This window comes from Hibiscus syriacus, unplaced genomic scaffold, assembly GCF_006381635.1.
Source record: "Hibiscus syriacus cultivar Baekdansim isolate YM2019G1 unplaced genomic scaffold, ASM638163v2 tig00110198_pilon, whole genome shotgun sequence".
Classification (NCBI taxonomy): domain Eukaryota; kingdom Viridiplantae; phylum Streptophyta; class Magnoliopsida; order Malvales; family Malvaceae; genus Hibiscus; species Hibiscus syriacus.
Window position 1 is genome coordinate 843,769 of NW_024062623.1, and position 15,884 is coordinate 859,652.

The 15,884-nt window shown below is 38.7% G+C and overlaps 2 protein-coding genes across 3 annotated transcripts in view; both read left to right on the forward strand.

The window, feature by feature from the left end:
* Positions 1-15,884, forward strand: part of LOC120218536 (PH, RCC1 and FYVE domains-containing protein 1-like) — a 37,478-nt gene that overhangs the window by 1,817 nt on the left and 19,777 nt on the right. Inside the window, exons 4-9 of one of the 2 annotated variants that reach the window (XM_039215461.1) lie at positions 340-426; positions 538-657; positions 1,062-3,161; positions 3,260-3,406; positions 3,707-4,194; positions 4,403-4,613. In XM_039215461.1, the coding sequence (XP_039071392.1) occupies positions 340-426; positions 538-657; positions 1,062-3,161; positions 3,260-3,406; positions 3,707-4,194; positions 4,403-4,550 (3,090 nt within the window). In that variant the 3' untranslated portion in view covers positions 4,551-4,613. Of the gene's footprint in view, positions 1-339; positions 427-537; positions 658-717; positions 891-1,061; positions 3,162-3,259; positions 3,407-3,706; positions 4,195-4,402; positions 4,614-15,884 lie in introns of those variants that run through there. The other variant, XM_039215462.1, reaches the window with a different exon arrangement.
* On the forward strand, positions 21-14,215 carry LOC120218539 (U-box domain-containing protein 29-like). Its single transcript, XM_039215463.1, has 2 exons — positions 21-26; positions 12,966-14,215. The coding sequence occupies exon 2, from the start codon at positions 12,973-12,975 to the stop codon at positions 14,191-14,193; it is 1,221 nt and encodes a 406-aa protein (XP_039071394.1). The 5' UTR covers positions 21-26; positions 12,966-12,972; the 3' UTR covers positions 14,194-14,215.

Here is a 15,884-nt window from a genome sequence, read left to right on the forward strand (position 1 = left end):
CCATTATCTGGGTTGAAGCAAAAAATGTGAAAATCTTTTAGAAAAAGAAAAAGAAATAGGTACGTAGTTTGTGAAGGAGAAGTGGGTAATTTTTTCTTTGAAATATCAAAGTGCTGAAATGAACTTGATGCTGTTGTGTTAATTAAGTTCTCAAATGGTGTTCTTGGTTGAGTTGGTGTCTGGTTAAATCGGGACATCAACTCAGTCAGGGACTTTAGTATTAGTATAGATGTAGATGCTCTAATTTTAACTTTTTTTGTCCCTACATCTAGTTTCTTTCTTCTATGCTTTTTTTTCTTTTGAATTTATACTAAAATTTTGTTGTTAATGCTCAATCAGGCTGTTTTCCAGCGATATCTCCGGCCCGAGAAAGATTATTTATCCTTTTCTCTTATATACAACAACGGGAAAAGGTCACTTGATCTGGTTTGTAATGGGACTTTGATATTCTGTTTGTAGATAGATGATCAACTATTATTGATATTTTTATCCTCTTATGTGTTTCTGCTTTTGATTTAATGTTTGGTTCGCTCCTAGATTTGCAAGGACAAAGTTGAGGCCGAGGTGTGGATTGCAGGCCTTAAAGCATTGATATCCTCTGGTCAGGGTGGACGCTCCAAAATTGATGGCTGGAATGATGGAGGCCTTTACCTTGATGTAATTCCATCTCCATTTGACTTCTTTCCGCTAGTCTTTTTTGTGTTTTTTTTTTGTTTCATGAAGTGCTGTATTTAATGACTCCTGTTTGTACATGTTCAAAATACGACAAAGTTTTGCCCTTGAATTATTGGATACTCATTTATGAAGACCAAGACTATCTTTCCAGCTCTTTTTGAACAGGAATAAAGTCTTTATGTAGACAGCATTACTCGGTTGTTTGACAAATATAGGTGGTTAACTTTGTATTTAAGGTTTCATTGGTTTATTCCTTTAGTTATGGAAATTCTTTCATTTATAGGCGTAAAATTTTGTGCTTAATGTTTTTCTTTTTAATTGTATTACTGTTATAGCTACAGTTAATCAATTGTGTTTACCATAAATGTTTATCTGACTGGTTTCAGGATGGCAGAGATTTGACATCAAATAGTGCAAGTGACAGTTCTGTTAGTGCTACTCGAGATATTAGCTCCCCTGAAGTTTTTGTCAGTTTTAATCCAAACACTTCACCTAAGAGTTTACAACCTGAGAATTCTTTTCATTCTGAAAGGTTACATGCAGCATCAGAAGGCACAAATATGGATGTAAAAGGATCTAGTTCATATGCTTTTCGTGTTAGTGTTTCTAGTGCCCCAAGCACTTCTAGCCATGGTTCTGCACCGGATGATTATGATGCTTTAGGGGATGTGTATATATGGGGTGAGGTTATCTGTGATAATGCTGTGAAGGTTGTAGCTGATAAGAATGCCAATTATTTGAGCATGAGAGCGGATGTTCTTCTTCCCAGGCCTTTAGAGTGCAATGTAGTTTTAGATGTACATCATGTAGCCTGTGGGGTCAAGCATGCTGCCCTAGTTACAAGGCAAGGTGAAGTTTTTACATGGGGTGAAGAATCTGGTGGACGACTTGGCCATGGTGTTGGGAAGGATGTTATTCAACCTTATCTTGTTGAATCACTGGCTGTCACTAGTGTTGATTTTGTTGCCTGTGGTGAATTTCATACTTGTGCTGTTACAATGGCCGGGGAACTTTATACATGGGGAGATGGAACTCACAATGCCGGGCTTCTTGGTCATGGCACTGATGTCAGCCATTGGATTCCAAAGAGAATTTCAGGTCCTCTTGAGGGACTTCAAGTTGCTTCAGTAACTTGTGGTCCATGGCATACAGCTTTGATAACATCAACAGGACAGCTGTTTACTTTCGGGGATGGTACATTTGGTGTCTTGGGTCATGGTGACAGAGAAAGTGTTCCATATCCAAGAGAGGTAGAGTCTTTGTCAGGATTGAGAACAATTGCTGTGGGATGTGGAGTGTGGCATACTGCTGCCGTTGTTGAGGTTATTGTCTCCCAGTCTAGTGCTAGTGTTTCATCTGGAAAATTATTCACGTGGGGGGATGGGGACAAAAATCGTCTTGGACATGGAGACAAGGAACCTCGGCTTAAGCCTACATGCGTGCCTGCACTAATTGATTATAATTTTCACAAAGTTGCTTGTGGGCATAGCTTAACAGTTGGTTTGACCACATCAGGACAAGTTTTTACAATGGGGAGTACTGTGTATGGTCAACTTGGGATTCCCTATGCTGATGGGAAAATACCATCTTTGGTAGAGGACAAGCTTTCAGGGGAATGTGCTGAAGAAATTGCCTGTGGTGCATATCATGTAGCGGTTTTAACATCCAGTAACGAAGTCTATACATGGGGAAAAGGAGCTAATGGTAGGTTGGGGCATGGAGATGTCGAAGATCGAAAAACTCCTACCCTGGTTGAAGGTTTGAAGGATAGACATGTGAAATTTATTGCTTGTGGTTCAAACTACAGTGCTGCAATATGTCTCCATAAATGGGTATCTGGTGCTGAGCAATCTCAATGCTCAGCTTGCAGACAGGCTTTTGGTTTCACCAGAAAAAGGCATAATTGCTATAACTGCGGACTCGTGCATTGCCATTCCTGCAGTTCAAAAAAAGCACCAGGAGCAGCTTTGGCTCCTAATCCTGGGAAACCTTATCGTGTTTGTGATTCCTGTTTTGCCAAGCTGAACAAGGTTTCAGAAGCTAGTAATAACAGGAAGAATTCCGGACCTCGCCTTTCAGGAGAGAACAAGGACCGGTTGGATAAGGCTGAAATACGATTAACCAAATCTGCAACTCCTTCTAACATGGACTTGATTAAGCAGTTAGATAGCAAAGCAGCCAAACAAGGAAAAAAATCTGAAACATTCTCCTTGGTTCGATCCACTCAAGCACCTTCTTTGTTACAGTTGAAAGATGTTGTTTTGTTTAATGCTGTAGATTCGCGAAGGACACTTCCTAAACCTATTCTTACAGGATCTGGAGTAAGTTCTAGATCCGTTTCACCTTTCTCAAGGAGACCTAGCCCTCCTCGTTCTGCGACCCCAGTTCCTACAACATCTGGACTTTCATTCTCCAAAAGCATCGCTGATAGTTTGAAAAAAACAAATGAACTTTTGAACCAAGAAGCGCTTAAGTTGCGCTCACAGGTAGGAATGCTGTTACTGGTGCTTTTAATATTGTATTCTGTGGATGGGCCTTGTGGTACTGAATCAATGTAAATCTGATGATTGTGGATCTATTCCAGGTTGAGACCCTTAGAAAGAGATGTGAACTCCAGGAAGTGGAGCTTAAAAAATCAACAAAGAGAACTCAGGAAGCTATGACACTGGCTGCAGAGGAGTCTGCTAAATCTAGAGCTGCAAAAGAAGTTATAAAGTCACTGACGGCACAGGTTATCTTCAGCTTTATTGTTCTCGCTATTGTTTCTTTGAACTCTCTTTTTTGGATATCTGTTCTTATTAACTTACAAAGCAATGTTAACATCATCGTGATATGCATAATGGTTTTCCATCAAGATTAGCTTCGCAAAATAAACAATTCATTGATTCTTTTCGTTTTCTTATGTGTTAAATGTACTTTTATTTCAGTGATTATAAAATCCTTTGCATCCTCATTATGAGACTTGGTGTCACTTTGCCTGGTCAAATTTACCTATCATAATTCGTACATTTTTTTTCCATACTGTTCTCAGCTTAAGGATATGGCTGAAAGGCTGCCACCTGGAGTTTATGATACGGAGAACATCAAACCAGCATACTTGCCAAATGGCTTGGAGCCAAACGGTGTTCACTATCCAGATGCAAATGGAGAGGGGCATTTAAGATCTGATTCAATTGGTGGCTCTTTCCTTGCTTCCCCTATTGCACTTGATTCTACCACAATCAGTGGCACTAAGATCTCTGGCCAATTCCATAGGGAACCAACCGGAGCCAATGGTGGAGATGACCATTCCGTTGCAAGACTGCTCAATGGTAGCGGTAGTGTGGCGGGAGCTGTCGATGAAAGGGAATCTGGTTCTTTTGGAGATGGCGAAAATGGAATGAATTCTAGAACTTCTGCATTGGTTGCTAATGGCAATCAAGTGGAGGCTGAGTGGATTGAACAGTATGAGCCTGGAGTCTACATAACTCTTGTAGCACTGCGGGATGGAACTAGGGATCTCAAGCGAGTGCGCTTCAGGTACATTTTCTAGGTTTTTCTTTTATAAACACTAGTTTTATCTTAAATAAAACATTAACAAGATAAAAGTTAAAGAAATTAAAAAGAATAGATGAATGGAAAACCAATGATTTGTTTGATTTAACGATAGAATGAAATGTAGGATTTACCTCAGTCATCTTAAATCATTTTATGGATCTGGGATGTTAAGTAATGTTCATATATGCAGCCGGAGAAGATTTGGAGAGCACCAAGCAGAAACTTGGTGGTCGGAAAACCGTGAGAAGGTATACGAGCGGTACAATGTTAATGTATCGGTTTCTGGGCAAACAGCCCGCAGATCAGAAGGAGCTCTCTCCCCCACTTCTCAAGTGTAACAAAAAGCTTCAGCTCTCATTTTGTGTCACTGATCAGGCTATAAGGAGCATGGAAACTCCCTCGCCCCACTTTTTTTTTAACATATTTTGACACTGCCCCATCTATAATTAATTTTGTTGCATTTAATGTTCTCCTTCGCTTTCACAGATATTGTGAATTGCAGTATATATAATATCCCTCTGGCAAGAAAGGTTTTGTTCATTGCTTTCTCCATCCCCAGTTCCCTTTTAATTAGACTCAGGCAGGGTTGCTCCAAAAATTACACTTAAAAATTGAAAATTGACAATTAACCCTTGAAAGTGGACTATTAATCTTTGTTAAATTCATGTATTAGCCCTTGCATTGTGCGTAAATTATGAATCTAGTTTTTGTATATTAATTTGATTATTTTTAGTCTGGTTTTTATATTTTGGGCTTGGCTCAAATAATAAATGTTATATTTTATTATAAGTTCCTATATTATGTGTTAGTTGTGGGTTTAATTATGTTCTCCAATATGATTATATTTAGTCCTTATAAATTAGGCATATCATCCTTGTATTGTCTGAGTTAAGATTGAGATTTCAAAATCTTAAAAAAATACTAAGATTAAAATTGGTCAATTTAGAATATAATAACTGAATCTATTATTTATGAATATTACAGGGGCTAATGATTAAGTTTGATCCATGTTTCTTTTTCCTTTTTTTACTGTCTTTGGTAGTTTAGGAAGTTAGACCTTATTGGCTTCCATAATAAATAAAATTATGTTATTTATTAATTGTATCCAAATTTTACGTCATTATATACGTGTTAAGATAAATAAATTAATATTTTTTTCAATTTATTATGAAATAAAGAAAATAAAGTAAAAAATATTAATGGAAGAATAAGAAATATGAAAATAATGAAAGAAATTTGTATTATTATTTTAATATGAATAGTGTATAATATTTTTAGAAAAAGTTATTTACAAATATAAGTAATGGAATAAAAATGATTTGAAACCCTAATTCACGGAGAATTCTTTTTATTTAATGCATAAAATTGTAAACGTAGAACAAATATTCGAAAAATAAAGGTTGAAAGGTATTCTTATTAGGTTGAAAATGGTGAGGCGAGGGCAAAGTAGAACAGAGTGACATGTCATTGGATTTGACTCAGTCTTAATGGAGTCGGTGGGCATTGACCAGGCCGGGTGCCGTGTCCAACCCCAATAACAAAAATCAAAATTGGAAATTATAGAAGAGCGAGTTAATTCAAAACCAGGCCGGTCAGGACCCCACGGTCGTCGCCAATTCCTATAATTTTTTTTAATAGAATGAGGTGTTTATAAGTGTAAATAATGGACTCCGGTAGTTTTCCACGGCGTTTTATTTCCCGAAAAATCATATTTTAATTTAATATTCTCGATTAGACATCGGTCATATTATATTTTTTGATCTAAGATCTTTTGCAGTAAACGCGCCCCCTGAAATACGCTATACGTTGATTTGACGTCATGTGGGGTAAGACGCATCCCCTGCGGCGCGCCTTATGCTAACATGGATACACGTGTGTATGGAGCGGGATAGGGGTCGCGCCATACACCACGTAGGGGCAGGGGCCGCGCTTGTATTATTTTCCCAAACTTCTCGGCTTTAAGGCATCTTCTCTTGGCTATAAATAATCGTCTCCCGTAAACTCTCTCACCAACAATCCTTTGAATTAGTAAATAACATCCGACAATCATCTTATATTTGATTCAGAAGTTTGCTCGATCTTTCGTTATAAGGTAATTTTGTTATAACATTTATTTTATAGTTATATATGATTATTTGAAAAAATATTATACTAATTATTTTCAATTAATTTCTGTGTTTGTAGAATTAGAAAGTGGGAGCATACGTCAAAATATTTTTGCGGTGCAGGTAATAATATAAAATTATATTATTTAAATTATTTATATTTATGTGTAAAAAATTTATTCTGTTATATTTTTGGTCATATATTATTTATTTAATCAAGTTTGTTTTAGTTGTTTTTTTGCAGATATAATATTGTTGCACTTTTAAACTCTAAGAATGACATGACTTTCAGCTATTGTTTATTATGATGGAGAAATTCGAGAAGATGAAATCGACGTTATTTTCGTATCAAATGAGCGTGTTAAAATATCATTCGAGAGAAACATAACTCTTGAGGAGCTGATAACGAAGATTTCGAGAAATGTTCATATTGGAAGTAGTAGAAGAATGTCGTCGTTGCAGTACAGATTTCCAACATCATTGTTGCCATTAATTTATACAACATTCGAACTATCGAACAATGATGATGTTGAAATGATGGTTGATTATCAAAGTAATTATTCAGACGACGATATTGAGACGTATGCAAAGTTTGTTCAAGTGAGTGTTGTTCGGGGTCAACCATTAAGCTCACACTATGGGATGGTTGAACAAGTTGATCAAGTTAACAGTCCGACTACAGTAATGTGTAATGATTTTAATGCCGTAATGGGAAATCCACATCATGGTGCCGACACACCAACTTCAATGGGGAGACATTCATCCGCAACTCCTTACGATATGTATCGAGGTGGGTTTACGAACAATCCGTATGGCAACATCGCGTCCAGTTCGAGGGGAAGGCATTCATTTGCAAATTTCTTTGACCTTAATATGGAGATGTCATCAACGCAACAATCTATGCAGTTTTCATTTGACACGATGGCTTCAAGCTCCAGGGGAGGCATTCGACTGCGAGCTTTTTCGATCTCAATCCAGATATGCCTTCTAGTTCAAGGGGAAGACGTGCCAGTAGTAGGTTCTTCGACCTAAATGTGGAGAGCATGGAGGAACCATCATCTCCACCAGAAGAACCGCTTCGTGAGCCTGGTGTGGATGACGCTGAGACTGGACTATTCATTCACTCAGAATCATCGCAATTCAACTCCGATGGTGATGATGATGTAGATGAAGTTTCAAAAAATGTGGCACAAACTGACCCTCCAGCACACATGTATGAAGCTGATTATGATGCAATGTACGGGCCAGAATTTTCGGATATGTCTCATCTCGGTGACTATGTATATTACTCATCAATAAATAATGGGGAGTTATCTTTAGACATGGAGTTTTCAAGCAAGGAAGAAGCGATGATGGCTATCAAAAATTACAATATCCGTAATTTTTTTCAGTCCAGAGTCGATCGCTCCACGACCGAAAAATATGCATGCTACTGTTCCCGACGCGAAAACGGATGCAATTGGATGGTTTGCGTATTGAAGAGGAAGAGGAAAAATAACATATGGGAACTAACAGTATACAACGGTCCTCACACATGTTGTACTGGAGGGGTCAACCAAGATCATCCCAACTTGGACTCTGAAGTGATATGTTAAGCCATCATGCCCATGGTAAAAGCAAGCTCTCATATAGTTGTTGCAGTGTTGATTTCAACTATACAATCGCAATATGGGTACAATGTCTCATATAAAAAAGTTTGGTTGGCAAAACAAAATGTCATTGTCAAACTTCATGGTGAATGGGATGCATCTTACAACGAACTTCTAGGTTGGTTTAGGCTGGTGCGGACGTTGAATCTTGGGATAATTGTGGACTTCGAAACCTCCTATGCATACCATAATGATCGAGTTCTATGCGATCGATGCCAATTCTACCGGGTTTTTTGGACTTACCCACAGTGCGTTAATGATGTCAAATACTGCAAGCCTGTGGTCCAGATCGACGAGACTTTCTTGTATGGAAAATACAAGCAAGTTTTATTATTGGCAGGTGTCCAAGATGACAATCGCAACATTCTTCCAGTTGCTTTAGCTCTTGTCGAATGAGAAAATACAGATTCTTGGGCTTTTTTCCTCCGAAACTTACGTGCACATGTTATCACGAGGGAGAAAATCTGTGTCATTTCAGATCGCGGAGCTGGGATCAAAGCAACAATAGAGTATTTGGGTCCAATGTGGCAACCACCCTTTGTCCAACATAGGTATTATCTCTGACACATTGCTGCGAACTACCATGAAAGGTACAAGAAGAATGATGAGTGTCAATTAATTGTGTGAATGGGTAAGTGAAAACAAGTTAGTAAGTTATACATTTTTTGATCATTTTAATTTTGCAAAGAAATCAAGTTATTAAGTTATACATTTTTTGATCAGGTTCAGAACTACTTCCTCGAACGTTTGAATCAATGCTTCAAGATTTTCAGGCGAAGAATGAGGAAGGATACGATTACATCAGCCTCATCGATAAAGAAATGTGGACGAACGCATATGATGGTGGATATCGATATTGACACATGACGACCAACTTGGCTGAGGCAATCAATTCAACCTTAAAGGGTGCACGTCACTTACCTGTAGCGGCTTTAGTAAAAACTACATATTTTTGTTTGGGGCGCTTTTTGTGAAGCTCGGGGGACAAACTGAAACCTATATACAAGGTAGTCATGTCTATCACCCTAGATTAGTTGCAGATATACAGAAAAAATTGCTGCATCAAATAGAATGTATGTAACAAGCTTCTCTAGAAGGCATGAAATATTTCGTGTCACAGAGTTGCCGCAACCTCTTCAAGGGATTGAAGTTGTGTCGTTAAGAGTAAATCTAAGGGACAGAACGTACGACTGTGGGTTTTTTCAAGCTCTGAAGTATCCATGCTCTCATGTGATAGCAACTTGCTCGCATACACGTTAAGACTATAACCATTTTTTGGATCCCATATACCTATTATATGAAGTTTTTAAGGTATTTGATTTTGAGTTTCCCCCCATAATTAATGACAAAGACCTTGATGAGGTTCAAGATTGGCTTCCGATTGTAGCAAATCTGAGTTTATTATGGGAGCGTGGTCGTCCAAAATCCAATCGAATTCATTGCGATATGTATATTCGAGAAAGATCTAGACAAGACAGAAGATGTGGGCATTGTAGAAACCCAGGACATACTAAAAAAACATGTCCACTTTTGTTGTCATCAAGTAACAATTGATGAGGAAATGATGTAGTTGTTTATCAAATAATAATTATTGTACTTTACTTTGCATTTACTTCAAGTTAATGTTATTCGATAACCGCAGATGAAGATTAAAAAAATGATACAATTATACGAGATTAGACGTTGGCGTTATATTAATGAATAATTGATATTAACGATACAATAAGTATTAAATGATAAATGATAACCAAATTACAATAACTTATATTAAATGATAAATTAACAAAGTAAATATTAAATGATAAATAAAAAAATTACAATAAAAAAGTCCAATAAATAACAACAATAAAAAAATACTAAATACAAGTATAAAAAAACAAAATCTATCGATGCCTGCGACGTAAATGTGTTCCGTAGAGCGGTGGTTGTCAGTCTCGAGGAGGATTTCTTCGTATCACTGGTTGTGACTCCTCGCTGTCACCATCATCGTCGTCGTCGTCCTGAGTAGCTACATTTTGTTGATGAGGATCTGATGACAATGAAGCACCTCCATAGAATAAGGACCCTCGATGTGTATGACTGACTATCCGACCGGCCTGTGAAAACTGGGAAAGCCAGACATCGATGAGTGTGAAAACTTTACAGGAGGTGTTTGTGCTGCGGCCATGGGTGATGAGGCTGGACCCGCCAAAATATGAGCATATGAACCCCAAGTTGGATCTGCAAACATAGACCCATAATAGCCTCCAAGAGGGGTCATATAACTCTGTGACGGCGGCGGCGGTGGGGTCATAAAACCAGGTGAAGACGGCGATGACAACATCTGGTAATGGAAAGGCGGTGACGACATCATATATGGTTACGATATGTAAGCCGGTGGATACGGTGACTGCTGTGAAGGTCCTGCTGGTGCAGCTGAGGATGAACCGGAAGCACCTGCTCTCCGTCCACGAGTCGGGGGACGATGGTGTTGTGTCGGTGAACGTCTCTATCGACGTCGCGGAAAGGTCTGCCCTCGTGCATCCTCGGGAAGAAGAAACGGTTTCTCGTTACTGTTGAACCACTCATAATAACCGTCAGTAACCTGACAAGAGGTCAAGTAAAATGGGCTCTCTACAGGGAAGGCGCCGATGTCGATCCTCCCAAAACACGACCCACGCATGATGCCTCACCAGCCAATCTGTATCTGTCTTGCCGTGTCTGTCTGTGCTATGCAACTCGTCCATATTGTAAGGTGATTCCAGAATTGGTTAAAAACAACCAAATTGCCGGAGCATGCTATTAGTAGAGTGCCACTCGACGGTCGCATAACATATCAAAGAGACTATTACCATCCAAACATCTGATGGGCCCCTCAACTCAGGTGGGATCACCGCCCTCACATCATCAGTAGAATATGACACTCATTCAAACTAAAACAAATATATATAATTTTTATCAAAATAATAATCTAATTATATAACTATAATCTAAAATCGATTTTTAAACATTAAAATTCATACATGTGTGCCAACCTTCTGATCGATTAACACCCTATTTTTTTTCTAAATCATCAGGTAGCTCATGATGATTTTTCCTATCAGTAGACCACCTATTCAAGAAAAATAATTTCTTATTCACTGTATAAAATTATTAATATACAAAATCAGTTTTATAATTACCTCAGGAGTAGCGGAAATACGAATGGGTTCTTGACAACTGGACATAAAAAGGGCAATCGATACCATGCCCAAGACTGCAGCAGCAGGAGACATCCGCCGATAGCATTACGCCTGCAGTCAATGGCTCGACACATCTCCCTGTACAGGCAAGCCAAAACTGCTGAGCCCAAACTGAGTGATCCGACCAGATGAAAGTCGCCAAGATGTTGCAACCACATACAATGAACTTGGTTGCGCGATTTATTCGGCATCAGCAACCCTCCTATCAGCTGCAATATGCATGCTCGTGTATACTGTTTAACTTCATCATCAGACGCGTCCTCGTTCAACTCCTAAAAATTGACATCTAACCAATTTAACGGTATCCGTCCACCGTTAAAATTTTTCGGGACACGTCCTAGACTAACCCGGCACAAAGTAGTCCAAGAACCGGAAGCTATCCTTGATATCACACCTCCATCCACCGGAAGCCCCAAGTGCATAGAAACATCCTCAAGCGTGATCGTGCACTCTCCGCATGGAAGATGGAATGTGTAGGTCTCCGGCCTCCACCGCTCTACTAAGGCAAAAATAAGGTCTGATTCTATGTTACAGTGACCCTGATATCTACCTAGGTGACCGAATCCAGCCTCTACTAAATACACACGAGTAGATATAACTAACTTAAGGTTCCTAATAAAAGGATCTAATATACGGTCTCTCTCCTAAAATATAAATAATTACACAAATTAATTTTTAAACTAATAATCATGCATTAAATTAATTAATTAATTAAATTAAAACGTTAAAATATTATCGTATCAGCAAAATGTCGAGATATATGATTTCCATCAAACCAAAGTAGATCGCCTTCCATTTTATATCTGCAAAAAAATTAATTAAATAAAATATTAAACAATTAAAATAATTAAATAAATTATTAAAAAATACTAAATATAATAAAATATACCTTAATAAGAGAATATAAGAGTATTTGAGAGAGGTTGAGAGGATTTGGTGTGATGAAAGCGATTGAGAATGAGAGTATTTATAGGAAGAGATGAGTGTGAACGGGCGGGGGTAGATTGGTAATTAAGGGTATAGCACGCGGCAGGAGCCACGCCTTTCTGACGCGTGTTAGAATCACATGTAAGGCGAGCCTCTGCCTCGTGCTATACCCTTTATTACCAATCTACCCCGCGCAATACACACATGTATCCATGTCAGCATAAGACACGCCGCAAGGGCCGCGTCTTACCCCACATGACGTCAAATCAACGTATAGTACATTACAGGGGCATACCTTACTGCAAAGAGTGTTAAATCAAAAAATATAATCTAATCGATATTTGATCAAAAATATTAAATTAAAAGGATGATTTTTCAGGAAAAATGCCGTTTTTCACAAGTTGGGTACCAGTCCAGTCAAATCAATTGTACTGGATTGGTATTCAAGTCAACCACGTGTTTTGATTGCTACTAATTTCGCTACTTGGCATTTGTGATTCATTTTAGGGTTATTCGCAAGTTTTTATAATTTCACAAACGGAATTTTAATACGTTGGTTTATTTAATAATAAAAAAATCAGTAATGCAAATTTGTAATTACTGTTACCTACTTTCATAATTAAATTTATTATTTTATAAATTAAAATAATTCAAATTTTGCATTTTAAAGCCAAAAAAAAATCGATTTTTTTTATAACAAAAGCATTTGATTATTTGACCAACTACCCTGATTAAAATAACACGTTCAAACGAGGCCACTTCACCTAGACTTTGATTTCTCAATATAAAAATACCTTTCCTTGTATTCAGAGCCAAGAAAAGCTTCTCTCTGTCTCTCTCTCTGCAATAAGAAAAAAAATGGTGAAAGAGGAACTGTACATAACCGTGCCGAGTGTTTTCCGGTGTCCAATTTCACTGGACGTGATGAAATCTCCGGTTAGCCTCTGTACTGGTGTTACCTACGACCGCTCCAGCATCCAGCAATGGCTCGAATCAGGTCATAACACGTGTCCCGCCACCATGCAGCTTCTCCCATCCAAGGATTTCATCCCTAACCTTACTCTCCATCGTCTAATCAATCTCTGGATCCAATCTTCTACTCTCCTGCCAGGTGCTAACTCTCCGCGGCTTCTTCCGGCGACCTTTCCGGAGATCACCCAGGTTCGAGCTAAGCTTTTGATGGAGAAGATCGAGAGCCAGTGCTGCGCCGAATCATTGTCTAAACTTTCCGAATTCGTGAGCTATTGTGAAGAGAACAGGAGATTTGTGGTTAGATTCCACGGTTTCGTTGAGGTGATCGCCGGAGTTTTGATAAGGAAATGTGTAGAAATCGAAGCTTTGGAAATGACGGTTGGGATATTGGATTTGATTTTGAGCGAAAACGGAATTAAAGAACGGTTAAATAAATTAATTTTGAAAAGCAATCAGGAAAGTAATTTCTTGTCGACGATCGTTTTCATTCTCCAAAACGGAAGCCCCGACTCGAAGGTCAGATCTGTCCGAGTCCTGGACTCACTAGCACTCGACTCAGAATCCAAACGCAGAATCTCCGACTCACAAGATCTTCTATCCGTCCTCCTCCAGCTCCTTCAAACAAACAACGACCAATCACTAAACGACGCCGTTACCTCCATTCTAACCACCGTTTCAGTAACTCGTTCCATCAAGTCCCGCCTCATCGAAAACGGCGTCGTCGAGATCCTATCGAACACGATGACCGAAAAGTCATTGAAGCTGTTAGCAACGCTCAGCAGTAGCAGCGAAGGCAGATCGGCGATCAGCTCGAACCCGAAATGCACGGCGGCGATCGTCGAGAAGCTGTTGAAGGTATCGAAAACGGCGACGGAGGACGCGGTGGTGGTGCTGTGGAGAGGGTGTTGCTTGCAGAAAGAGGAGAAAGTGAAGGAAGCGGTGGTGAAAGGGAATGGGGTGACGAAGATTCTGGTGATAATGCAAAGAGAAGGGGAAGGAAGAGTGAAAATGATGTGCAGTGATTTGGTTAAAGCTGTAAGAGCTGCGTGTAAAGATTGGAGCTTGGGCAGTTATGAAACCAAAACAACTCATATTAGGCCCTGTTAGTTTCTGGAAAATATATTCAAACTGAAAGTGAAACAAGATTCAAAGAATCTTTTGTTTTAGGAAATAAGATTCTTGCAATTTTGTTGAAAGGAACATGAGAAATTTATTGCCTTGATCTTCAGCTTTAGTAGTTAATTCATAGCTGCATGATCATGTTTTAGTTGTAGCTAGAAGGTTCTTAACATTGGGGTCGTGGGATCGAGTCCTACAGAAGACATTTCATAATTTGAAAGTCTTCTACGAAAGCTGTTCTCAACATGACGTTAGGGACAACCTACTATCCTACCTCTCCTTATCCCCTTACATATAGTAATAAGGGTTAACTAATTTTTTACTTCAAGAAGAGATCCAAAGGTCTCTTTCCTTGGTGAATAATGTTGTTGGTGCATATAAAAAGTTCATCTACTTTTGAAAAGAAATAAGTTTTTTATTTTTTCTTATATATTTATAATATTAATGTGATGATCTATATGCAAATAATGTCGCAGTCAAAAGTTAATTAATTTATTTATGTAATAACAAAATTGATCAACATATGTATTTATTAAATAGATTAAAAATTTTATTATACATAAATATATGTACATATTAAAATATTGTAATTTATATAGTATTTTCTTCCATACTTTTTCATTTGAATGTATAAAAAGGTCTAAATTGACGGATGAGCCTCAGCCTTTTCTTTTTCACTCCTCCATCGTCCTGCTCTTCTATTTCAATAGTTTCCGTTTTGAGCTTAGATTGAAGGAAGGCCCTGTCTTCCAAGAAGTCTTTCTTTCGTACTCCCTTCTTTCTCTCCCGAGGCAGATGCGACAGCGGATTCATGACAATGACTGAGATGATCGCCCTATCCTAGCTTAAGAGGTGATTGAAGGTTGATGCATGGAGGGCTCTGCTTAAGACGGAATTGGAGGCTGGTGCATGGAGGGCTGCTGTCCTAACGGCTCATGGAATGATTTCTGGAGCACCACCAAAAGTAACGATTACCAAGATACGCATAGTGATTCAATCTTTTGATCACTAATTTATGAAAACCTTTTTGGGGGCTTCCCCTTACACACGGAAGATTGGATTGTCACGAGTCTTATATACTGTGTTACGATCTCCTCATATTGATAAAAAGTCCAGAGAACAATTTGAAATGGAAATCAAGAAACAATTTCTGGTCACAAAAACAGAAGGGCATGAATTGCGCAAGAAGTTCTTTCGGTTAAAACGCTGTCCTACCCCCACCATGCCCGACCCTTTACCTTACCTTAAGAAAGAGGGGGTATGAAGCGTGGGAAACAATGCAAGAAGTGTTTGATACAGCAGGTAACCTTAAGGAGTGGCGGGCATGGCAGGGGCTCAACTCGCTACTCAATTCGATGTAAGTGCTAGAAGCGAAAGTCCAGGGATTGGATCATCTCTACAGCAGGTTCATCTTGAGGAAGTACGGTACGTCTAAGGTTAAGGTCTGAAGCCGATGTTCATTGGCCTTCCACGCCTATGATTCCTTGAATTCCTCGCCAATTTGAGGTCAAGCGGCTCTTTTTCTCTTTCCTTTTGTGCCTTTAGCTGCGAACTACACTGTATGGTGGGTCAGTCCTTCCACCTGACACCATTCATTTCTGCTTGATTGCTAGCCTCTGGGGACCTCGGATCCATACCCAATGAGATTAAGTCTTTAATTTATTAGTAAGTTTACTAAT